This window comes from Echiichthys vipera (genome assembly GCF_963691815.1).
Source record: "Echiichthys vipera genome assembly, chromosome: 19".
NCBI classification, from domain to species: Eukaryota; Metazoa; Chordata; class Actinopteri; order Perciformes; family Trachinidae; genus Echiichthys; species Echiichthys vipera.
Genome location: NC_139844.1, coordinates 25513245 through 25529096, shown reverse-complemented (window position 1 = coordinate 25529096; position 15852 = coordinate 25513245). Strand labels below are relative to the sequence as shown.

Genomic DNA, 15852 nt, shown 5'->3' with positions numbered 1-15852 from the left:
ATTTCTATGTGTCCCCATCTCCCTCTCGTACTCGTGCCTGATTCCTGACATCTCCTCTCTCATTATCTCATTAAGAAGATTGAGCTGAAATGCCATAAAATACAAGTGTGACTGTGTCTAGAGAGGTTTCGCCGATATAGGCGTGTTGGGGAAAAACTTGTTCACAGATTGTTAATGTTCACAACAATAAGGAAAGTTTTCCTCACCACTGTTGCTCATGGGGAAATTGTTGGATCTCTATAAATCAAAGCGTGGTTTAGAGCTACTCTGAGGGGACGTCCACACGATGGAAAACAACCTTTTTACCTCTCCGCCGTTCTTAAAAAGCTCCCCGTCCACACGGACTCAGCTTAAGAAATCTCTGCGTCCAAAGGAAAACAGTGAACCCGACTCCAAACGCTGTAGTACTCATGCCAGGCCTGGAGGTGGCGCTGTAACTGCCACAGAAACACACCAACAATGGAGAAGAAGAGACGGGGAGACGCTGTGGAGAATCCAAACACAGGAGAGTTTCTCTCCAGATCCTCCTCCATCCTAGAGACAAACATGTCCCTGTTTCTGGTCTTAGTGGAGACGCCATGGGGGGCGTTTTCAAATCTTCCCACTCTGGGACCCGGTTTCAAGAGATCCCATAACGCCCGCGGAGTGTGGATGATCGGCCAAAACAATACTAAAGTTGTGCGGTTACAGGAAAACGCGTCTATAAGTCAAGTGGCTTGACTTTTGCTTTGATTGGACACTATAAATTAAATGGAATTGAGCGCGGTGCAGCACCCCACAAACGTGCAGCTCACACACGCTGGAGTTATCTTGAACTGCATCTTTAAAATGAAATATTAAATAATATTAAATCCAGCTTGCCAGTGCATTTTGAATTTAATCACCAAACTCAAGACCAGCTTACCAACTCACATTGTAGGGCTGTTCACAAATACTGATACACTGCCATACTGTACTGCTTACACGCAAAGATTTGTGGCAGTGGACCATTTTGTATGGTTGTCTACACATACGATGGTGTGTTCTCTAAAAATAAAATCTATATATATATTGCCTAGCTTATAGTATTGCATAAATTGAATTGTTATTCCTGTATCATGATATGTATCTTATCGTCAGATTCTTTTCCTCTCTGTCCTATATAATATATAATAGAGACCCGCTCCTGTACGGTGGTTTGAATCCTAATAATGGAAAACTCATGTTGCAGCAGAGAGTGCAAATGGGGACCCTGATATGAGTGCATCTTTATTATTTATTGGTGCTGATATTTCCCAGCTACGTGATTAAAAATCACCACTCCACATCAAAACGGTAACGTCTGATTAGCTAGTCAGACGTTAATGTTACTGGTTAGAAAGAAACCGTCACATCACTACTGATGAGGCGTGGGGGGAAAGTGTGGTGCTCGCCCGCATTATCCTGGTGTTCTGGGATTCAGAGGAGCCTGCTTGTGTAACCTGTAGGCTGCTGCAGCGACAGTCTTGCTAAGCAGCTACTTTAGCCACTGGAGTGTGCCGTCCTTATTTAGCCTGCACAAATACAAAGGGCAAATACCTGTGCTTTTCATTTGGCATGAAGTTACAAGTTTGACAGCAGTGATAGAGGATCAAAGCCTGTGCGTGTGTGTGTGTGTGTGCGTGTGTATGGATGCAGCAGTAAAGCTTTATTAAGGATGCAGCAGCTCCGCTCTGCACACTGTCTGATCGACTCAGCCTCTGCACGTGTGCCTCTTTGCACACACCAAGTATATGCACGCATACACGCCCAAAAAGAGGATGCACGGTATGTACCCACATACATGCAAAGGGCATAATGCTGATATGTGCCCTACACACACACACACATATACGCTTGCACTCACACACCCACCCAGCCTTCTCTGTCACTAGGCAAAGCTGGGATACAGCAGCAGTCTGGGGGCAGCGAGGGAGGGGGCGGAGGAGCTGTGAGAGGCAGGGAGGGGAGGGGAAGGACAGGAGGAGAGAGCGAACAGAGGAAATAAAGGAGGGAAAGAAGAGAGGAGAGGAAAAGAGAGGGATGATATTGAGACAAAGTGGTGTGCAGCATTTAAGAGTGCACACGAGCAACGACGACAGAGTGAATGAAGACAGAAGTAAACAATGACAGCAAGAGACATACCAGGAGCTGACAGACAGACAGACAGACAGACAGGCAGACAGACAGGCAGACAGACAGGCAGACAGACAGACAGACAGACAGGCAGACAGACAGGCAGGCAGGCAGACAGACAGACAGGCAGACAGGCAGGCAGACAGACAGGCAGACAGACAGACAGACAGACAGACAGGCAGACAGAGTGAATGGGGCGGGTGGCACTGGTGGACAAAGAGGCAGACCCGGCCTCTGAACAGCTGCTGTTCTCTCTAACATTGCACCTCTGCTCCAAATTCCACAGGCAGCCCAGCTATGAGGGGCTGGGGCCTGAGTCAGCGCTTTTCTCACACACGGCTGAGCCCTCTGCTCAAAGCGGCGAGGATGTGCCGACTACGGCACGCGCAGGGGGACATAAAACAGCCACGGCCAAAAGGTTGGAGCTCTGCCTGACTTCTCAATCTAAATCAAAGCTTTGGTTATCAATTTAAATATGTACTTTTTCTGTTGCAAATTTAAAGACGTGAGTTAAAACCACATGAATTGATGCAGTCGAGGTGATGCAGGGGTATGCTGCAAAATCAAACAACGCAAGAAATTAAGCTTTTCTTATACGATCTCAGGACACTGTCAGTGTCCAATGTTCCCCATTACACACGTCCCAAGCTGCAGTTTCCTTCCATGTTATTTATGAACTTGTGCCCTGACGAGGCTCCTGAGGGCTCTGGCTGTAAGAGCAGGAGAGTAGGTTTTACCCCGGGGCGAGGCAGCAGCCACACTCCTGCGCTGATAGATTTATAGGAGTTAAACCACTGGGCTGGTTTTACGTTGAGCTTTAGATTTATAGTGATTTATAGTGATATATAGTGATATGGCTCTTCGAGAGATCCACTTTCAATACTCATCTAAAAGAAAATCTGTCCAATTAAAAATATACGACACAAATAATAAAGTGTGTGTACTGTACAGAAGCCAGGCCGTCTGTGGCTGGGGCCCAAAACGTCTTAGATTCGCTAATCCCCAGATTTAACGTTGGTTAAACATGAAGTTTCCTCCAAAGTGGGGACGTTTTTTCCTTCACCATGAAAAGTGTAGCACAATCTAAACAACAGGAGACGCAGTAATGGTGGTGAAGGGGATGAAAAGCGGCTGATAAAGGCAGACTAGTGCAGGACATGCCGCAAAAAACTAGTGCGGCCCGACTCCCTTTAAGCTCTCGACTCCTGAGTGAAACATCTGCCTCGTTAGCTGCTAAAGACCAACGCTCACCGGTAAGTGTGTTTGCTTTCTGTTGCTGGGCCGTTGGTTTAGAAACAGCCACTAGAGTCAAAGGATGAGTTCAAAGGGAACTGCAGAGTCTGGTGTCAATTATCTGCAAACGGTCATTCAGGTCCATTGTTATTGAAACAATATTGATTATAAATGCTTTAAAGGCAGATTTTCAGTGGTGTTTGTAAGTGCTATGGATTCCATACGGTTTTATGAATGGAGAAAAGTTAGGAATGCCTGGGTTTTGCATTTTTTCCGCTGTCAACTGAACATCAGCACGCATAAACTCCCCTTCACTGACACATACACACACACACACACACTAATTCAGCGAGTATGGGAAGAGACAAAACTATGCAGGCAGGAGCCTTAGCCAGTTGGCCGTGGGACCGTTTTGGCTCAACGGGCGGACGGGGCGCGCAGCTTTTTCAAAATTCACTCTTTGACGACATAAAAAAAATCCCGTGAGAAAACAATGTTGCTCTGTCTGTGGTGTCCGTGTGTGTATGTGTCCGTGTGTGCGAGTGTCCGCGTGTGTGTGCGTGTCCGTGTGTGTGTGTGTGTGTGTGTGTGTGTGTGTGTGTGTGTGTGTGTAGACTTAGCTGGCAGACGGTGCTAATTGCTCCTCTGAGCTGAAGAGTCATTACAGGCCGAGCAGACCGACATTTCTTTCCCTCAGTGTAGAACGACACACTCGCACAAATGATTCAAAGTGTAAGAAGCAGCACTAGAGCCTTTTGTAATTTCCCAGGAATCAAACTCACCCTGTGCGCTAACGTCTGGCGCTCGATATTTCCTACAAGCACTGGAGTAAAAGCAGAAGTTGAGGTTTGAGTAATATGGATACAGATGACGGAGTACACAGTCTAAGTGATACTGATTCCTAATAATTAGACAGAACTCAACTTGTTAATGCAACTTTTTGTACGGGCATGGCTTTAGCTTAATGCTAAGAGAAGTCGACCTAGAGGAGGGCTTGTTTTGAAAGTCAGCGGCAGCAGAAATAGAAAAAAAGAAGCTTTATAATGAGCCGACGCAGCCGAGCGAGGACGTTCGTTTCCACCTGGTCTGTCAACACTGACTGGAGTGATGGACAGATAGCTGAGCAGAGAGGTCAGCTAAAAGCAGCTAACAGGCACCGCAGGGGGAGAAAGAGGTAGAAGAAAGGGGTGGAAGGATGAGAGGAAGTGAAGGTGAAGAAACAAGGAAAGGGGGGAGAGGGGGAGGAGAGGCCATTTGCAGTCAGATCCCGAGGGTCCTGAAAGTCTGGCTAATGACCTGCGCTACGGTGCGTCCTCTGGGAGAGGAAGAAAGGAAGCGTCCCCTGCTTCTCTGATGACACATCACAATTAGCAGCAGCCGGCATTTCTCTGCCTGCAAAGCACCAGACGCACGGACTAAGTGTTTCCAAAGGCCCTCTGTGAAATACCCAGGTACTGGAAATGCCGTGCACAGTTTCACGTGAGGTCGCTTTGGTCCAGGTGATCCTTTAATTAACCGTACCTCACCAGTGGTGCCATTACAACTTTATTTTATGAGGGACAAATGTCTTAAAGGGGCTAAATATGCTACTTTCAGGTTCATATGTATGTTGGGTTTTTACTGGAACATGTTCAAAAAACACCATTTTTCTCTGGATTGACCCTCTTTCTTCTTCTGTCTCTTTAAGGGCGCACTCACACTGTCCGTTTGTCCCGTGCCCCGTGCTTTAAGTTGATTGTCCCACCCTCCCTCTTCCCCTCACATTGATCCGGGCCGCAGCTCGAACGCGTATTGTTTATACGTCATCACCCCTCGGAGATTTAGTTTTGTCTGACTGTTTTTGAATATTTGAATCTGACCAAATCTGCAGTAAACACTCCAGCTCTGCATCAAACCACCACGAACTGTTCAGCGGTATCTTTTTAAACATCCGTCGCGAGGAACAGACGCATATAAACAGACATCAGGACCACTGTCGATGCTCGCTCTCGTACTCGTAGATGTGCATCCGTGCTCTACAAAGGCCCACCTCTCTCAACCGGGTCACAACCGGCAAGCGACAGTACTCTGATTGGTCAAACGAACTAGACTTTAGCCGTGAAGCGTGCTCCGATTTGTCAGCGTTCTCAGATCTCTCTCTGTCACATCTGGGCTCTCTGCGTCATCACTGCAGCCGGGGAATGACTGTAACAGCACTGTAGCAGCACTTTCTACCTATATATAGTATATTTGTGACATCACAACTGTACCAAAGTCCTGGCGGCTCGTTTAAATGCACGGTTTCTGAACAGAGGCTGTGCATTTGTCTGAGGAATGAGCGATTTGGTACTTTCACCGTAATTATTCAACAACTCAACCTGCTTCATCGTTTTAAAAAAGGACATTGAAATCTCACTTTTTACAATATAGGACCTTAAAATTGTTGGATTCTTGTCAATTAGCCTTTACACAGCTAGAGCTAGCAAGTTATGGACACTCTCTGTGGAGAATAACCTCACATGAAATGAGTGAACGCTCAAAGTTACGGTGAATTGTGGTACTTGTTAGCCATAAGTATAGATAGCGAGCCATTGTAACGAAAACACACTGGATCCTAAATATTTTAACAATCTCACTATTTAATGCAATCATTTTTGTTCTCCAAAATGTCTCTGGTTTTTTTGGTTTTATTAAAGGGGGACTTCACACATCAAGGTCAGTGTACTCTTGTTGTGGAGTACTCCTCAGCCTATGTCTTGTGTGTCTGTGCAGGGAACTTTACAAAGTCTGAGAAACAAATAACCCTGATAATGTCATTGAGGTTATCTGGGCTTGGAGACTTCAAACACTTCACAGCAAACTTACATTGATTTAAACATAATTCCAAAGTTACCCATGTCTCAGGTGCTTTCTATACGTATTTTCTTCTGTAAGTGAGTTTTATTGTTTTATTTACATCCCTTTTCTTCTCCTGGTAGACTTGTTTGGCGTGCTGCTGGGTTAATTTAGAGTAAGTGAAATGTAGAGGGCAAAAGGAGCACAATAAAGTGTCAGAGGCTGCTGGACCGCTCCCTTTGGGATACTCAACTCTGGAGAGAAGTAGCAGAGAGAGGAGGATCTACATGGGCCCCTCTGCTATGTCTGATTGTTTGTGAGGACACTCAGGACAATGGAAAGGCTGCGTGTGTGTATGTGTGTGTGTGTGTGAGAGTAAAAGAGTGACGGAAACGACTCAAAGAGTGTTCAAGTGAGCAGACTGACTGCATGTGAGCGGTGTGTGAAAGGGGAATCCACCAGAAAGGCGATAAACACGCCAGCGACCTTGCAACTTCCCAACAACACCGAAATGTTGGACACGAGTGAGTACACAATGACACAATGTGATGCAGCTGTCACACTTCCTGGTATGACATCATGTACCCGTTGGGTCCGGACTAGCTCACTGAGTCCTTGTGGTCCCTTCCTGTTCTCCGTGCCCGCCGCAGCCAGACAGGAAACTGCAGAACAACCATGGGGTAACGAGGATGTCCTGATCCTTGCGTTCAGCCCACATAAGTTTTTAAAACCCCAAACTAATATTGACATTCAGGATATTTATGATACACATTAGTATCATTCAAATCTTTTAATGCCCGAGGCGATTACTACCTACCTAAACAACAAATTCCTATCATCAGCAGCTATTTCCGTTACTTCCTGTCTTTATAGATTCATTATAAACTAAAAGAAGGTTTAAAGTGCTAGCAGTGCATACAGCCTTGTTTGTTCTTGGTGGGAATGGCGTCCGAGCTGAATTTAAAAACATGTGACACGCAAAAATTATCCTTTGGATCCAACACAACTCAAGTTTTTATAGGCGGAGTGGCAGCTCTACTGCTCTGTTCAATTATGGGAATAACAGGGAGGAACTGTGCACTATGAGATAGCCTAGTTGGGCAAAACCACAATAATAAGTGCGTGTGTGTGCGCGTGCGTGCGTGCGTGCGTGCGTGCGTGCGTGTGTGTGTGAGTAGTGTGTGAGGCATGCTGCCAATGAAAGCCTTGCAGGGTGGAGCACACATCAGCTGCAGCTGAACAGCTGGCCGCAGCGTGCTAACGTCGAGTCTAGATGGAGGAAAGGTTGGGCGGCCTGCCCCGTGTTTGCCAACTGTGGGCTGGCACGGCTGGCGGTTTTTCATTCAGCTCCCCGGGCACGGCGATCCGCTTCCCACACCAGGGAAGGAGACCCGGACAAAACAAAAGGCAAGAAACGACGGGAGAAAAGCAGGAAAACAGGATATCTGTGACACATGAAGGCAAGTGGAGTGTCCCTGTCTCCAGAAGCGAAGACGTACGGAAAGTGCACAAAACACACAACTCCTTAAAAAATATATATATAAAGATGAACTTTATACTGAGTTTGTAATCAGATCTAAAATACACTGTGACAGGAACAGCCCCCACATGAGAAGCATACACACGAACACGGTCATGCTCTCCAGGTTTGATGCTAACTCATCATGTTAACTCTATAAAGCCTCCTTTGATAGTGGCAGTAATACTAAATACGGTAACATTGAAACTGACCAAGGAAATTAAAAGTAAGGAAGCTGTGGACATAAATTGGGGGCTTCCACTGCCTTTCACAAGCCAGGACGTAGGAGAATAAAGACAGGGCGGAGTAATCAGACCCAGTAACCGCGGTGGTACATGTGAGGAGTCAGGATACAGCGTACTTTCCCCGGTTCGTCTCTCCCGTGGCTGCAGGTCATGTCGGGGTCTCCATTTCAGCTGAAATGAGGTCAGCAAACAAGAAGAAAAGCAAACCCAATACAAATGTTTGTCTTCTCCTCTGGCTCATGCACGTTCCCGGCTGCATCGCTGTGGCCGTGGAGGAACCTGGGAGCGAATGATAAAGGCGGATCACGTTGAAGGGGACTTGGATTTCACGGGGCCCATCTTGAACCGTTTTCCTGTGTGTAAGATTAAACTGTGTTTTGAGTGTGTGTGTTAGCGCTAACCCTCTGATCTCAGTCATGTGCAGTCCCTGGTGTTGTTGTTCTGTATAAATGAAATGGCATTATATCACTGTGCTGGTAACTGTCCAAACAGCACAGAGAGTCTTGCATGTGTAACAGGTGTGCTCTTTTCTCCGCACACACAAAACAAGACAGGACCTGACCTCGCTTATTATACCATATTTTCCTTGATGGCTACACCGCACGAGGTGTGGTCGGCTAACTGTGGACGTGCGTTATTGATGACAATGCTAAAACCACGCCACAGCAAGTCGTTTCATCCCTCCCCAGAAGATGGAAATCCACTTTTCTACTGCTCCTGCATTCAGTGATCTAACCCTGTTTACACATATGAACTGTGGACGACGTCAGGAGAATCAGGTGTGGACTGGACACCATCCCTCTCTCCCTTTCACACAATAGGAGATTATCCGTGTCACACACATTCTCACGTACTGGAAACACACGGTTTAGGCGAGGCGTGGAGTTTGCAGGAGGCAGGGCATGACATGTGCTGTGCCCCAAATCGTGCACTCGTACACTCAATTACCCCAGTAAGTGTTCAAATCCCACACTGCCGCCCTGCACTCACAGGAAATGACGACTTCTTCTTCTGTTTATTTTTCCAAAAGCTTTTCCAACGACTCTTCTGACTCAGCACACCGGCCAAACACCCTTGTGATCATCTCTTTACGTTTATAACGTGAATCTAGTTGTTGCCGCTCGGTTGCGCTGTTGTACCGCCATTTTCCAGTTTGACTTAAGCCCCGCCTCTTCCGCTATGTAGACAAAATGGCTGCTAGCGTCTAATAATAAACAGTGATGTTAGCGGCAGAGCTAAGCAGCTAACGTCGTCAGTCCGTTTAACGTTAATTTAACCGGAGGAAAACAATAATGAGTCTAAAAAAGTCAACAAACAACGAGACACAAACAGCAGCTCTATTTAATCAGCAGTGATAAATATGGAGCTGAGTCAGCAGAAACACAGCAGATAAACAGCACTGGAGCTGAGAACTTTAGCATGGAGCTGATCCCTGTTTACACTGTGGAGAAACCCGACGAACAACAGCTGATTCAGCGACTGAATCCAAGGGTTCACCTCCTTCGTGGAATCATGGCGTTTTTCCCCTGGGTATCGTATCGATTTTGAATTTCCAGTACCGTGACACCCCTATTACAAGATGGCGGATGCTCATACAAATCCCACTGGGGTGGAACACAATGCAACAAGCAACAACACAGGACCTAAACAGGACTGTGCCACATCTGCATGTTGTGTCTGACCGAGCTCAGTTGGTGTTTCCAGTGTCAACACAGGGAAATGTCAGGATGAAGTCACCACTTGGCACCCAAGCACAGGGCACTTCTCCTGAGGGGCCCGGGCACACGGACACTGCTGCAGACCCAGCTACATGCTGCAGATCAGCTGGGGACTAACAAGTGGGGGGAAACAGGACGCTCTAGAGGAAACAATACGTGTGTTGTGAGTTGAGTATGTCTTTTAGAGTAGCAGGAAACATAAATCACCAAATCCAGCCACTTCCAGTATTTAAGTTGCCAACACAGTCCCATTTTAAGCACTTACCACCGTACTTTACCACCGTTTGACTGATTTAACAGCCATCCTGTCTGTCTGACACCATCACTCTATATCAGGCCAAACTGCTGCTTGTTTAACATCTTAGATCAGACTGTTTCACAAATAAAGAAAGGAAAAACTGCGCCAAACTGCCCCCATTATACACTACACATGTCTCGTATTGCCTGCTGTAACATTAGAGTGAAACTCCAGCATAAAATCATCCAAGGAACCCAGAAAATACTCTCATCAAATAAGCCATCGAGACCGTTTTTTTCGTGTAACAACCATTAACGGAGAAATACTGTACAGTCGCTAACAGCTGAATGCGGCTAACACTGATTAGCTCGGGGCAGTACGGTGAAGGCATTCAAAGGTCTTTTTTAACCACTAATGCTGCTGAAAATAACAGCAAACCTCTGCAGCAGCATGAGAAGAGTCCCTACACACAAAACAAAGCACCATCAGCGTAGTTAGTGAAGCCAGAGTTTATTAAAAGAGTGTTTTAAAGACTTACCTACTGGCCCCTGTACCAGCTCCTCTCATAGTTAAGTCCATTACAGTGGATTACCAAAGTCAATCCCAAAGGAAGGAGCCCATTGGTGCTTTGTTTTGTGTGCAGGGACTCTTCTCATGCTGCTGCAGAGGTTTGCTGTTATTTTCAGCAGCATTAGTGGTTAAAAAAGACCTTTGAATGCAAGCTAGTCAGTGTTAGCCTCATTCAGCTGTTAGCAACTGTCCTGGATTACTCTGTTAATAGTTGTTACACAAAAGAAACTGTCTGGATGGCTTATTTGATGAGTGTATTTGTTGAAAAGGACCCTGGGGTGATTTTACGGCAGGATTTCCCTTAAATGTGTCCGGATCCAGGGCGACGCTTTGCTCCTGCTCTGCCTCCAACTGCTGCACCTCTTTGGGGGCTTTAACAGACAGCCAGGCGTGCTCCAGCAGCTAGCTGGGCCTCTGCGCCAGATAAAAAAGGTAAGTTGTTCACATTCCTGCTTCATGCACAAACCAAACCCCCAATGTTACACATACACACACACACACTCCTGCACAAATGATTGAGTTGTTGTGTGCGTGTGTGTGTGTGTGTGTGTGTGTGTGTGTGTGTGTGTGTGTGTGTGTGTGTGTGTGTGGTCCTCCTGCCTCCCATGTGTTGTTTTTGCTAACCTTGCTTTAACCAGGGGAGTGGGAAAGTTACAAAACTACTTTCCTGATTGTAACCTAATCAAATCCTGAGTGAACCTTTAAGGTATACAACTGTGATCCCTGTGCTGCCATGGCAACAACACAATGTCAAGCTATCTGATAAGGGACTGCTAGGTGAGTTATCAACAAACTTTCACCCACACGCCCAGAGAAAAAGGAAAACAGACTGGCATGCAAAGTGGAGCGTTGAGTGAGCCAGAGAGGGCTGGTGTCATGACAAGAAAGGCGTCTACTTCACTTTATGTAAGAGCGCGTTTTCATAAGAATAAATGATAGCCTGGAGGAAAGGGACATCTTTATGAGATCTTTCCTGGAGTCATATCAAGACTGTGAGTGGGCCTGTTCAACATCTCCCTCACTGCAGTTAATGTGTCATTCTGTGTATTTGGTTAATCCGTCTCAGTCGGTGTGTTTCCGTGCACATCAGTCACCTGGAAATGGTCGTAGCCCCGGTTCAGGGAATGATCGGATTATTTAAATTAACCTTGTTTACATGAAAAGGGGGTCGAATGGGAAAATGACGGAGTAACTCTTCCTTCGGTACAGTAGGTGGAGCTTCGCCAATGTGTCGTTTTCCCCTAAAATCACAAACGGTCGACTTTTGGACAGAATTACGACAGAAACAGGCGATGTAAGTTGCCATGGCGAATTCCTCCCTTGGTTTAAAGAAAACGCTCCATTGTTGTTGTTTTCAGCGCCGTTGCTTCCTGGTTTATTCTATTTCCGGGTCAAAAGCCACCTCCGCGGAGTGGGGAGCGTACGCAGACGAGAAACCTAGATAATAACCCAGGTAAGATGTTTACATGCACGATAATCTGGGAACTGGAGGAGTTCCCTAGATCTATTAACCGGGGTGTTGAGAACCCCTGATTTTCCCCGGGATTTTACACGGTGTTTACATGGTGTTGGAGAAACCGGGGTACGCCCTTAACCCTGATTATAACCAGGTTTTTAAACTGCGTGTAAACGTAAACACACTGGGTGTCAACTTTTGGGTCCTTCTGCTTTTGGTTTGTTGTTCGTGTCCCTTCAACATGTACAGTTACTCTGGCAGAACACACCGAACACACACACAGGGAGGAAAAGTGGCCTTGCTTTTGAGTTTTAGGGAGTGTTTGAGTGAGAGGAGAGCAGGCCAACTGAGCCCCACCACTACTATAAAAGGAATGTGATGGGGAAGGGAGGGCCACTGCACCAGCAACACGACGAGCCTATCATCTTACCAAAAAAAGACAGGGGCAGGCTGAAAGCACGGGCCAAACAAGTGGAAATCATCCGAAATAAACAGGCTTGCTTACCCCAGTCCAAGAACTCTATGATGTTTTTCTCCCTTCTGATCGGGGAGTTGTTGCACTCATCGTACAGGCACACCAGGATATCCAGCAGGGTCTCCACACTCAGGCACTGGCCATTACTGTGAGCCGGCCCGTCCAGGATCAGCTTCTCCAGCTTCTTCAAACGCACCTCTCCCGACATGATTATTCCGGTTTGTTGATGTCTGAAGTAATGATGGTGGAGGACACGGGAGGAGGGAAATGAGCGAACACCTCCTCGGCCTGTTGGCGAGCACAGGAAGGGGCCTGCGAAGAAGTTCTCTCACCTTGAACGCGTCTCGAAAATAGCAAAACTTTGAGTTTAGGAGGTGGAAGCCGGGGTTAAATCCGCGTTACAACCGGCCAAATCATGACCTCCCTCTTAAGATTCAAAGTGGAGCACTTCCCCATGGTCTAACAGCTATCCCCACAGGGACACATAGGAAAAGAAGTAGCCACAATGACAGACCCCTGGCTGCCCCGGGCCGGCTGATTCTGATGAAATCCCCCCGTAAATGAGCACTTTTTCGGGTCTTCTGGGTGCGAAATCGAGTCGATGCGGTTCAACAAAACCCCCCGAGTCGCTGTGGTGGATATTCGGGGTTCTCCATACTTGCAAGAGGCCGATCTGCAATGCTACAAAAGCCCCAGCGCCCCTCCTCTGCTCTGCTCCAGGACTGGAAGAGCGACACAGGCTTAGTTAGCAGCCTGCTAGCTTAGCCGTGGAGCGAGCTACCTAGCTAGCTAGCTAGCTAGCAAGCGAGCTAGCGCGAACGTTACTTTTGCTGCTTCCTAAAACACATCGCTGCCTGCTTCTTTCCCCTGGAGTTGGCAAACAATGTGTTAACCCGAGCTGGCCCCGCTCCGTCGACAGTATCGGTATTTTTACCCCCAAAAACCCGCTTGTTTTCGCACCTCAGCGCCGGCAGATCTGTTCTTTAAATCCCATTTTCTTCGTGTCTGTTTTAGTGTCTCCGCGGCTCGAGACGACGGTTAGTTCGGGAGTTCCAACGGTCAGTTAACCGTCAAAGCGCGGCTCCGTTTTCCGGTTTCCGTTGAAGGTTACGGAGGAGCTCGTTTCACGTCAACAAGAGCAAAAGCTGCGGTCGAGTCTTTGCTGGTTCCGAGTGCGGGACGGAGCCTGGTTCCCCCCCTGTCCTGTCCTTTCCGTCGCCTGCCTGCCTGCCTCCCCCGCCGGTCGGTCGGTCGCTTCTATCCGTCTTTGCACAGTCAAGCTCCCAGAGACTCTCCGCGAGAGAGACTGCCCCCTGACAACACAGGGGACAGCGCTGCAGTGCCGCGGGGCATCATGGGAAATGGAGTTCTGTTGTTGTTTTTTGTTTTTTCATTAAATTTCTTAACTTTACAGGCAAATAAAAGTACAACAGATGCAAACTGCGTCAGCTTTAACGTGAAAAACAAAAAAAAACAAATATTTATAATAATAATAATGCTTTATTTTTAAGATAATTACAGTGCACGTTAATGAACATAGACATTTACATATCTAATTCAATTCAATTCATATTTTTTTGTGAATACATGTTTTTTTCATCAGCTTTATCAACTTTACAGGCAAATACAAGTACAACAGATGCAAACAGCGTCAGCTTTAAAGTGAACAAAACACAAAAAACAAATATATATATATAATAATAATAATGCTTTATTTTTTAAATAATTACAGTGCACGTTAATGAACATAGCTATTTACATATCTAATTCAATTCAATTCAATTTTATTTATAGTGCCAAATCATAACAAAAGTTATCTCAGGACACTTTACAGTTCTTTTTTGTTTTTTTACAGGCAAATAAAAGTGCAACAGATGCAAACAGCGTCAGCTTTAAAGTGAACAAAACACAAAAAACAAATATAATAATAATAATAATAATAATAATGCTTTATTTTAAGGATAAGTACAGAAGAAGAATCCCTTCTATTTATCCTGCAAGGGAAATTACATTTTTTACTCTGTTATTATTATTATACAGGTTACACACACACGCACACACACACACACACACACACACACACACACACACATGCACACACACACACACACACACACACAAACAGGACCTATATACATGCAATTAATGGAGAGATGTCAGAGCGAGGGGGCTGCCAAATGGACCGGCGCCCAGAGCATTTGGGGGTTCAGTGCCTTGCTCAACAGCACCAGCACCTTGATGAGCGCTGTCAAAGATGTAAGATGTAAAACTTTGCAAGAATTAAAACGAGAAAAATATATTCTTTTTCAGCTGGAGCGTCACTCTTCACAAAGCCAAAAAGGACATTTCGCAACAAGAGCTCAAAGTCAGTTTTTTGATCTAAAATGAATCCACAGGTGTTTTGCCACAGTTTTACGGTCATATCCACGTTTCCAGGACAGACCAATAACAGTCTGGGAGTCCCAAAAGGCACAGATCTAGATCTACGTATTTGATAAAGAAGGATTTAACTCGATGGATCACTTTAAATGACACTTCTTTCACCCGATTAACCACAAAAACTTTTGAGGAGGAGACCGGGTTAGTCGAGCACGGTTGTGAAATATGAAGTTACAAACGGACGCTCCTCTCCAAACCCTTCACCTCTTCCTTCCTCGGCGTAAATATCTTAATGTTACTGCAGCGTGGTGCATTTACAGACCTTCATTTGTGTCGTTTTTACCAAAAACGTCACACTTTTTTATGCATGCGTAGAGCAGGGCATGTATGTGACGTTGGGGGGAGGGGCGTATGACGTTTACCTCCGAGAAGAAGTGAGGGCCAGAGGCTAGCTGTCACTCAAGAGGCCACGCCCCTAATTATTCATAAACTTTAACCTCCAATAAAATAAAAACTAGCCCCTCCCCCTCAGTGTTGTCATGGAGATCTGAGCTAAACCTACAAAAACTTTTGAGGAAGAGACCGGGTTAGTCGAGCTCGGTTGTGAAATATGAAGTTACAAACGGACGCTCCTCTCCAAACCCTTCACCTCTTCCTCACCTGACGTAAATATCTTAATGTTACTGCAGCGTGGTGCATTTCCAGACCTTCATTTGTGTCATTTTTACCAAAAACGTCAAACTTTTTACGCATGCGTAGAGCGCCGAAGCCTCCAAACAGCCATCTTTGCCGTGCCAGGGGTGAATCCGTCTATCAGGAGCTTCTCTCCTGGTGTTGTAGAGTCTCTGGTTGCTGCTGCAGGCAAAACCCCAGATCATCATCATGGCGCCCGTCACAGCATCTGCTGTGCGGGAGAGGTGGGGGGGGGGGCTGTCAATATTGTGAATGGAAACTGTCTGTCAGTCTGCTGGTGACCGGGGAGGAGAGGACACGTTTCTTCAGACTGGAAAAACAGGATTTAGAGTTAGAGTGACTTCTTTCCTCATCCCCAGTGGTTTGAAGGAGCCGCTGA

At 46.3% G+C, this 15852-nt stretch overlaps 1 protein-coding gene across 1 annotated transcript in view; it reads right to left on the bottom strand.

Annotated features, from left to right (window-relative positions):
• Positions 1-13715, bottom strand: part of cdc42bpab (CDC42 binding protein kinase alpha (DMPK-like) b) — an 87898-nt gene extending 74183 nt beyond the window's left edge. Inside the window, 1 exon segment of the mRNA XM_083934196.1 lies at positions 12432-13715. Coding sequence (XP_083790322.1) covers positions 12432-12609 — 178 coding nt within the window. The 5' untranslated portion in view covers positions 12610-13715.
• Between the last annotated feature and the right edge of the window lie 2137 nt (positions 13716-15852).